Below are 10,055 nucleotides of genomic sequence, written 5' to 3' on the forward strand. Positions count from 1 at the left end.
AATAGTTAATTTGATACTAATATCGATATATTTTTGTCAAATTTTTATGATATCTTCAAACATATATTTTATTCGAAAATAAAAACATCATCGTTTTTTTCAAAATCACATAAAGCCATATTATAACATCGACTGAGATAAATAATAAAATAAAATATTAAAATCACGATGTATCTCGCTGCATTGCGCGAGTACGCTTCTAGTATTATAAAAAATCAAACAGTTTATTTTATCTCCATTCTCATTGATTACTGTTTAATACTTCTAACCAAACACCTCATTAATTCATTATCAATTTATCATACACAAAATTTATAATCTTTTATTTTTTAATATTTATCTCATTTAATCATGTTAATGAATTTTTCAATGATCATTAATGACATTATTTTAATTATTAAATTTTTAAATTAGAATAATTAATCAAAATAGAATAAACATTAAAATTAAAATATAATCAAGTAAATGCGTAAAATGAAAGTAGCTTAGAGTATCTCCAACAGTTTTTCTATAAAAAAATTTAAAATGTAAAACTAAAAGTCAAAATCTATAAAATAAATTACAATCAATTTCAAATGTTTCTCTATTTTGGAGATTTTATTATTAATTATATTATTTAAATATTATATAATTTTATGATCTTAATACATTTTTTTAAATAGATATAAAATGATATTAATTCAACTCTCATTGGTGGGATGAATAAAAAAACTCATTTTTCTCTCTTCTTTTTGGAGTTTTCTCCATGATTCTTTAAAAATGAGATAAGGAAGTTGTTGGAGCATTATAGAGAATAAAAAGTTTGATTTTCTCTGTGCAAATATGTACTCAAGCCAATATTTGGTTCATCATGATTACAATCGATTGTTGCGAAATTGGATATTACACGAAACTGTTAAATCTGTAACTTTTATAAGGGTATGTAACATGGAAGATCATGTGGAAGTTCCCATCTAAACTGATATGGATATCGATTATAAGAAATTCCAAGTTTCAACTTTGAGCGATTTTGCTAAAGAAGTGAAAAGGGAAGTTCCCGTTTCAATGGATGATACAGGGAATGTCATCCTAGAGACTGAAAATCTTTCCATAGTTAAAGAACTTAACAAAAGAGATAGCAGAAAAGAAAGCACTCGATGCAGTTGTTCATGATCTTCATAAAACAAATGCATTGCCTAATGAACAAGAAACAAGATCCAAATCGAAGTCTTATGAGTTCTTTTCTAATAAAGCTTTCTTGCTTGCTAGAGTAGTTTTCATCTTGAAAGTTGTGCATCGACTCTTGGTAATGTTTATGCATTCGGTCCCGGTTTCAAGCAGATAAATCAAAATCCAAGAAATCTCTAGCAGAAAGTTGGATGGTTGAAACTGAAATATTATACTCGTACACATTCTACTTGTAATCTTGAATTTTAAGTAATATGCATCAATAAACAATATTTTATGCATAAAAAAATTAAGAGTTTTTTTATCAATTACTTTATAATATAGTATAGATATTTATTAATTAAAAATCTTAGATCTTAATCGATCATACTCTTTTCTTATTTCTAAACCTACTACTAATTTCATGAATTCTATTAATCTAAACCTACTATTAATTTCATGAATTCTCTTAATCGATTGAATATATGTAATTTTTGCATTATAAGTAATAACTATACCTAAACCTAACAAACCTCAGTCTAAAACTGGATCAACCACATCCGAAGCAATCCGAAATCCAAAACTCAAAATGCTGAGATTGTTTTCATGTCCAAACTCCGATCGAATTTTCTGTTTGCCCAAACCCGAACTCGACCTCCCACCCAAATCCCAATGCACCACCCTACTTTTAAAGGGTATATTAATAAAAATGACATATCTCTTTTGTGAAGATATCCATCTCGCTAACAAAAGATTACTGTAACCTTCACATACACACGATTCAAAAGCAAACCCTGTCTTTTCGCTAGAGTCTGTCGTATTTACATTACCACAACGAACGAACGAACACACTCGTAACATTATTTCAACATAAAACAAAACAACCAAACCCCTCCACTTGTTATTACCTTTTTCTCCTGCTCCAAAATAATCTTCTCAGAATTCCACCACCACTGCTTTTCTTCTTCTTCTTTGTCACAACTGACAAAAAGTTCACCAAATCTTCTTCATCTTTTTCATCTTTCACTCCATTTACACTTACAAACATCCGTGGAGACATGATAGGATTCAAATGCCCTTCCAACACGGCAGGTGACGTCAAGTTACGGGTCATCTCTTTCGTTTTTTGAGTCCGTGGAGCTCCTGTTGCGTCCTCGGTGATCATTTTGTCAAGTAGAGAGGTCCGTTGGTTGCTGTTCTCATTGCGCAAGGGGGATGTGGTAATTTCACAACTATCATATAAAGACGTGTCCGTGGGTAATGAAGCCAATGCCTTCAACTGTTTCCCAAGGTTTAAGATGGTTTCTTGGCATTCAGCCAACTTTTCTGAAGCTGCTGTTATTTCCTGCGCCTGCATAATCAAAGTACACGACAAGATAGATGTAATGGGTATGGATCTTGAATTCAAGAGGACAGGATAGAGATGAAAAGAACTTACGCTTCGAACGGTTCCTTCATCCTGGTCCAAATCACAGATTTTCACTTCATCTTCGGTAATGCTGAAAAAAGATCGACAGTAGGAGCACTCACAACAATGATGGATCTAGTATTTTCTGAGTGGATGGTAACCATCGTAACGTATTGTGCATATACTTATGAAGTTTGAAAAGAAAAAGGCATGATAGTTAATACTCCCTCCATCCCAAAGTAAATGTCCACAATGAAAAATGCACATTTTAAAGGAATTTGTAATTATTACAATTTTCAATTGACAAAAAGACAATTTTACCCTTAACTATAGAGAGAGAATTGTCCTCCATCTCAGTATTGAGGATAGAATAAGAAAGTAGACACTAATTTTAGAACAAACTAAAATAGTAATGTAGATCTTATTTTGGGAGCAAGGGATGACAGCATATCTAATTAGTTTGTAAGGGGTAGATTAGTCTTTTCTTGTTATTTTATTTACTTTACCCTAGTCTACAGAACCCTTTATGATGTATTGTTTCTTCCTTGATGCAATTCAAAACGAAATTGTAGCCGTTGTTCCTAAGTTTACGTAAGTATATCTCTATATATTGGCAGTAGCTACCATGACCAGGTAAGCAACAAATTCTAAATTGTCTTCAATAATAATTTAGATGGTTAAACTACTTCCAAGGAGGCAAAGAGAAAAAGAAAAAAAACCTGCTTTACGTAAGGGAGGGAAGAAGAAGGCTATTTTTGGTATTTGAATTTTAGAGTTTGCATTTTATTATCATAAAAATGAATACTTTTAACCATAATATAACGATTTCCAACTGTTGAGGCAGGTTGTTACTCTTTGTTTTCTTTTTTAATGCAGCCTTTACTCAGAAAGGTGTTAAATAGTAACTAAGCCTTTATCACAGTATTTGGGTGCAGGGTGAACAAGCAGGAAATTATTACACAGAAATGGAAGATATTTCTTCCTAATCAAAGAGAGAAATTTTACCTTTCCGGATGGAGGTGTGTGGCATCCAGTGGTTCATCAGAGTTGGTACTATTTTCTTGCTCCTTGATAGATGTAGATTCTTGATGAGCCTCATTGCATTCAGCAATAACCTTAATTGGATGTTTGTCAAGCTCTTTCACCGTTATATCTACTTCTATTTGGTCTTTGAGAGTTCCCTTCTGTTCATTTAGAGCTTCGACCCCTGTTTGCTGACTTCCAATARCTTTCTCTGATTCCTGAAGTTGAATAATCAAGGATGCACACTTGGAACTTTCCGATTGGAGCTTACCTTCCAAATCCTTATTTATAGATTCCATATGTGCCAGGTCATCTTTCAATTTTCTAACTTCTTCCCTCACATTTGGTCGAAGCTCTTCAAAGTGGAAAATTTTATTTCTTATGTTCCAAGAAGAAGCCATAGGCCAACCTGGTAATTGATCTTTTGGAAAGTTCAACTTATCAGCTTCTGACAAATGATTGATGATTCCACCTTCCACCTCGCTCTCACTGCGTGTTTCATCCCACTCGAAGTGCTTCTTGATTTCATCTTTCATGCTTGAGACATCTTGAAGGGAAAAACAGTGGTTCACTATCCATTCCAGAGCAGAAGTCAACTCTTTGGCAAAGTCCTCCATACCGACCTTCCCATTTAGAAACTTATTACAGCTTTGAAGAAATGCATCCAAAATAGCCCGAAGCTCAGATGTTTTCCACTGAAAGATATGAACAGTGTACCCTGTAGGTGTTTCTGACGTCTTGTAAGGGGATGAATTGTCATCTTTCTCAGACAATCTGATACCTTCAATAAGTTCAATAAGTCTCTGTATCGATTTGTTCACACCAGAATGGAGTAGTTCATTGCTCAGATCTGTCGGTGGGATTTCATGATTAACCACTTCATCAGCCGGATCCTTGCCTAAGGTTTTTTCTGGGGTTTTAATTTCCTCGGAAATGTAGCCGTTTGCATCCTTCTTGTCGACACACATGTTAAGATTGTAGTTACTTTTGCCTGCCAAAGCAGCTTTGATATCCTCTAGCATGTCATTAGAACTCCTTCGCATTATTCTGGCATGCTCCGCGACCACTTTCAATATATTATCAAGCCAATGCAAATGATTTTCCTGAACAAGACTAGAACTTGCAAATGGCTTGTCAACAGAAACTAGCGCCAACTTTTCCATCTCAACAAAGTCGTCCATCAAGCCTATATCCGAAGTTCCAACAGTATTGCATGATGGTGCCCAAGATTCAGCCATGCTGACCTTTTCATCACTACCCATGTCAGAAGATGAAGTAGCCATTGAGAATTCATGAGATGTGGTAATGTTTCTTGGTGGTCCCATAGCTGTTTGACTTATTGACAATTCACTTGTTTTTTGGTTGAGGAATTCCTTTAGGAGCCTGTTCTCTTCTTCAAATACACACAACTGCTCGGTTAAGAAGGTGATCTTTTTACTAGGAGCATCAGAAGCATTGTCAACTACATTTGATGCTATTGGGAAAGGGTTTGACCTTCTTCTTGTAATTTCAGCTGGCTCTGTGCCTAATACTTCAACCGCATTCTTCATCTTTGCCAAGGCAGCAGGGCCAGGCAGCCGTTTTTGAACAAGCAGGCGTAGTCTTTGGCCCTCTGTCTCCAACTTTGCAATTTTCTTGACACTCCCCAGGTATTGCTTGTGTGCCACTTCAGCTGTTCGTCTATTAAACTCCCTCTCTTCGTTTCTAATCTCAAGCTCCTTCTCTAGCACTCGGACCTCATAACTTAAAGAAGCATTCTCTCTTTGTGTTGATTCTAGTTTACCCACAACAGCACTCAGATCATAATCCACCTGAGCTCTGACTGAGTGTAATTCATCAATCATCTTTTCCTTTGCTGAAACAGTCTTATTCAGTTGAGTGTTCTCCAAACCTAGTTTGGAAAGTCTCTTATTGGATTCAGCTAGCTTTTCCTCCAAAATCAATCTTCTTTTTTCATGTTCACTTGATGTCTTCATCACAGCATCATGAATCCTTTTTTCCTGCTCTTCACGAACAAAACGCAACTGCAGCATACACTCCTTCAATGCTGCATCAGCACCATGTAATCTTTCCTCATCAGCTACTCTCTGCTGAGTAGCTTTCTCTAGTTCTTGCTTTAGTGCTAAAACTTCTGTTTCTGCCTTCTCCCATCCTATATGGCAGATATAGTTTAATCAGAATAAACAAGAATTCTTACAAATGGCAAGCTTTAATGTAAAAAAACATGTAATCTAAGATAAAACGAATTCCCTCCTCTCAAAGTCCATGTTTGCTTATGAAAGTAAAACAGGCTGCTTTACCATCTTTATTTAAGTTTAGAGAAATTTTGGATATGTAAATCAAAACACTATGGACAGAGAAATGTGGATGCTAAACTTGTAAGCGATTTCACATGACATCGGTAGTTTACAAGAATAGGGTTTCACACTTAAATGTCAACTCTTATTCAGTTTTTTGGGAGTAAAATGAAACAACCATAATCTACATGGAGAGAAATATAGTTGAATGAAAATACTCATAAGACTTAAAATTATAAGAGAATTACAAATGACCTTGAATGGCTTCTCGCGCAATGTTTGTCTGCTTCTTTGCGATATCATCTTTAGCATTGATCTCTGCAAGTGCAGCTGAAAGCTTTTCATCAGAAATTTTCAAATTTCTCTGCAGTTCCACTTTATCAGCCAAATTTGCCTGCAAGTAAACCTTTTATGTAATGATGCACATGTGGTATATGAAAGTTTTTATACATGTTAAGTATAACCATTTAAATATCCAACGTACGGGATATAGCAAGAAGGTACATCTTGCAAACGGATCTTATTGGGCAACCCTTATGTGGACCCGAGGTTAAAGAATCTGTGAGAACTTGGTTTACTTAACATGTAACCATGAGATCTCAAAGAAATGTTTTATACATGAAAGTTTCTAAGAATTATGTTAATTATTTGGAAAGAATGTTTTATCATGAAACCATGACTACTCACTAAGCTTTTAGCTTATGTATTCATGTATGCATCTCAGGAATCAAGGAGTAGGAACAAGCTGAAGTGTTGCTATTCTAAGATGTTAGACCATTATAAGTTGTAAATTTCCGCATTTCCGCTGCTGTAATAACTCTATTATAATGAAATAAATGTTTAAGATATGAAGTTTCTTTCATTCACTTGTACCAAGGGCAAAGGACAATACCCCCGGGAACCGGATGTTACAACATGCCACCAATAGAAAATTGTTGGTACTTAATTTGTAGGAAAGCCACCTCAGTTGCAAGCTCAAAAGTCAAAGGAGTAACCTTAGAAAGCAGAAACTTTTTCACCTTTTGTAAGGGACGGAGTAAAAGTGAATGAACAAGTAAGAAGAGGATGCTTTATCTACCTCGTCTTCATTCTCTCTGTTTACTTTGTCAGCTGCAATCATTGTTTTCTCAGTAGATTTTTTCTTCCAAAGCCATGACTTGTGTTCCATCACTTTAGAAAGCCCTTTGGTTAAAAGTTCATGAATAACTTAAATCGAAATCTGCAAAAATCAAAAAAGAAGACACAAATTTATTATCAAGATTCTAAGATAACATGTACACATGAATTAATATATAAGAGACAGAAACTGAGGGATGAGGAAAAAAAAACAATAAAATGCTGCCTGATAGACTTAAAAAAGAACATGTGAACCCAAATTCAACTATATCAGCGTTGCAAGATAAACTTGTAGCCATTATTTCAACTACCAAAAACAGTTATGGTAATGTCTTCTCTAGCTGCCTTCTTTGGTAACTTCTCCCTAATGCAACAAAAATTCCAACATGCTTACACATCAAACTACTTATAAAACACATCAGCCCTAACTAATTTTCTATAAATCTGACCTTGACTGACTTTTAAAGCTTAGAACTAATGAAGACACCTGTCATTGGCAGATTTCAATTAGAGGTCCAGCTTCTATTTGCAACTTGATAATAACGAAATGAGTGTTGCATGAATACTGATTAGGTACCTTTAACAAATTTTGATTAACAGGTTATGCTTTTCCATCGACCTTTTTCATGGACATCGAAGGGTGTGGCCTAATTGTAAGCAAAATGCATAGATACTGATGAAACCTATCATCATTTATCTGTGTGTGTGTCTGTATGCAACTCGAGAGAATTACGAAGGTTCATGAAAAACATAACACTGATAAGGAAATTATTGATGGTAGTCCTTCATATGTTCATATCTAAAAACAAATGCATGTAAAATTCCATGTGTGGCTAATTTATTATTATATGCCAAGTTCTTGGTAGCCCTTCACACAAATGCATAGTGGGATTTGATTCAAAGAAATAATCTAACGTCCTTGACTAAAACATCTGAAAAGTATGATTATGAAACAGTTAGGGGATGTTTACCAAACACTTATCCGGTAAGCGCTTATCGGTAAAATTTAACACTATTACTTACTTACCGGGTAAAATTTAACACTATTACTTACTTACCGGGTAAAATTTTAGTCCACCAAAACAGTATAGCATGCAACAATTCACCTGGTAAGTGTTTACCGTGGTAAGAGTCGTCGCCCTCACTTACTGGGTAAGACTCTTGGTATTTGTCTCGCTCTTACCGGGTAAGATTCTTGGTCCTTACCATATTCATCGGTTAAGGTAATGTGACTTGGTATTCACTTACCCGAGTAAGCGTTGGATAAATGGCCCCTTAGTATGATTCACCAAATTTAGTGACTTCCTGCGGTAATAACAAGTAACAAATGCCTAATAATGGGGTTTTAGCTTTCGCAAACAGATATTTCAAAGCAAATAGCTCTATAATGGTGAGGGATCTGGAATTTCAAGAGATAGTACARAGTTCTTTCTGTGCATAGCATAGTAGAACACATCCAGAAACGAAAAAGAAAAACAGTCCCTTAATGTGAATGTATGTTTTTACCATTTAATTATCAAAAACTGAAGCAGAAGAGATTATGTGAGTTCATACAACTAGCAGTACGACCTCAGTTCTATCGTAACATGCCATAGAAACAAGACAAAAACAAAAAATTAGGTTTCAACCTACGCTCAAAACCTTGACCAAAATATCCACAAACAAACATGACTAAAAACAAAACAAATCGAAGTAATAATAATCAAACAGAAGCGAAAAAGCGATGTATAACAATTCAGGTTCATACTAAACAGAGAAAAACAAAACACAGTCAGTGCATAAAATGACGACTAAAATCAAATTCTCATGAACTACTGAAACAAAGCAGAACTGTAATAAAGCAGAAAAACACAATAAAAGAGTACATACATTGAAAAATAAATAAAACAGAAACATTCTTTTGCTTCCATTGTCGATCATCTTTCATAAAAACGAAACTGAACTTAAATCTGAAGCATTTTGCAAGAAGAAATTACTTTAAGAGCAATGAAATCGATGTAATGAGACAGAGGATGAGTAAATAAAACGGAGCAAGTTCGATCTTACTGATGAAGCATCGTCTGAAGAGGGGAAAACTTGCAGAAAAGTGAAAACAGATGGCGAAAATGGAGGAGAAAAGGCCACAGCTAGCTGCCTGCTCTCAAGAGAGCAGATGAAGGATTACACGTACAGATATAATATTGATGAAAGTGAGACTATTTTAATTAAAGTAGTTCCCCATTTTCTCAAATAACTTCATTCCGTTCAAACGTATCAATTTTAGTTTAATTTTGATCATTAAGGTTTAGTGAAAATTCCAAAAAGTGGGGCCTAACTTTAATAAGTACACAAATCATCCTCGTGGTTTGCATTTAGGAACTGTTTACCAAACATTTTTCCGATAAGTGTTTATCGGTAAAATTTAACACTATTATTTACTTGGCGGGTAAGATTTTAGTCCATCAAAACAACATCGTATGCAACAATTTACCCGGTAAGCGTTTACTGTGATAAGAGTCGTCGCCCTCACTTACCGGGTAAGAATCTAGGTCCTAGTCTCGCTTTTACCATGTAAGATTCTCGGTCCTTAGCATATTCATCCGGTGAGGTAATGTTACTTGGTAAGCGCTTACTCGGGTAAGCGTTTGGTAAACGATCCCTTAGTTTTAAAAATGGTTCCTTACCTTTAACTTCATTAAAAGTGTTAGTTAAATGACGAGATTTTTGTCTTTTTACTAGTTTTTTATGTACAGAAATCATCTTGAAACAACCCTCGACCTCCGTCGTAATGGTTTTTTCGTTTTACCATCCTTGTTTTTCTTGTGACTCTCCCCGTTCTATTCCCCCAATCTCTCCGACCATGGCTACACCATATCCCAACAAAAGATAGTTAGATCTTAGATTGTTCCGTCCACTAAGTCCTTGAATATCAATCGTTCGATGTGCAGTACAGCTTTCAACATTTCTGTCTGATTATCTTCTTGACTGTTGTTTCTCACGAGGTCTTTTTTGAGTGCACTGTAAATCGGGTCAAACAAGTTGTTCGTCGTCTTCTTGCTCCGTGATTTTTTGGAATTTGAACCGCA

The 10,055-nt window shown here is 35.0% G+C and overlaps 1 protein-coding gene across 2 annotated transcripts; it reads right to left on the reverse strand.

Annotated features, from left to right (window-relative positions):
* Nucleotides 1-1,850: 1,850 nt before the first annotated feature.
* Nucleotides 1,851-9,132, reverse strand: LOC112508033 (filament-like plant protein 7). Of its 2 annotated transcripts, none has more exons than XM_025112827.1 (6): nt 9,037-9,132; nt 6,953-7,093; nt 6,130-6,268; nt 3,560-5,729; nt 2,585-2,645; nt 1,851-2,497 (listed from the first exon to the last, which is right to left on the reverse strand). In XM_025112827.1, the coding sequence occupies exons 2-6, from the start codon at nt 7,040-7,042 to the stop codon at nt 2,051-2,053; spliced, it is 2,907 nt and encodes a 968-aa protein (XP_024968595.1). In that variant the 5' UTR covers nt 7,043-7,093; nt 9,037-9,132; the 3' UTR covers nt 1,851-2,050. The 2 variants fall into 2 exon arrangements, with proteins under 2 accessions (XP_024968595.1, XP_024968587.1); XM_025112819.1 differs by having other exon boundaries at nt 6,130-6,280; nt 9,037-9,101.
* Nucleotides 9,133-10,055: the final 923 nt, after the last annotated feature.

This window comes from Cynara cardunculus, assembly GCF_001531365.2.
Source record: "Cynara cardunculus var. scolymus isolate 2C chromosome LG 1, CcrdV1, whole genome shotgun sequence".
Lineage (NCBI taxonomy): Eukaryota > Viridiplantae > Streptophyta > Magnoliopsida > Asterales > Asteraceae > Cynara > Cynara cardunculus.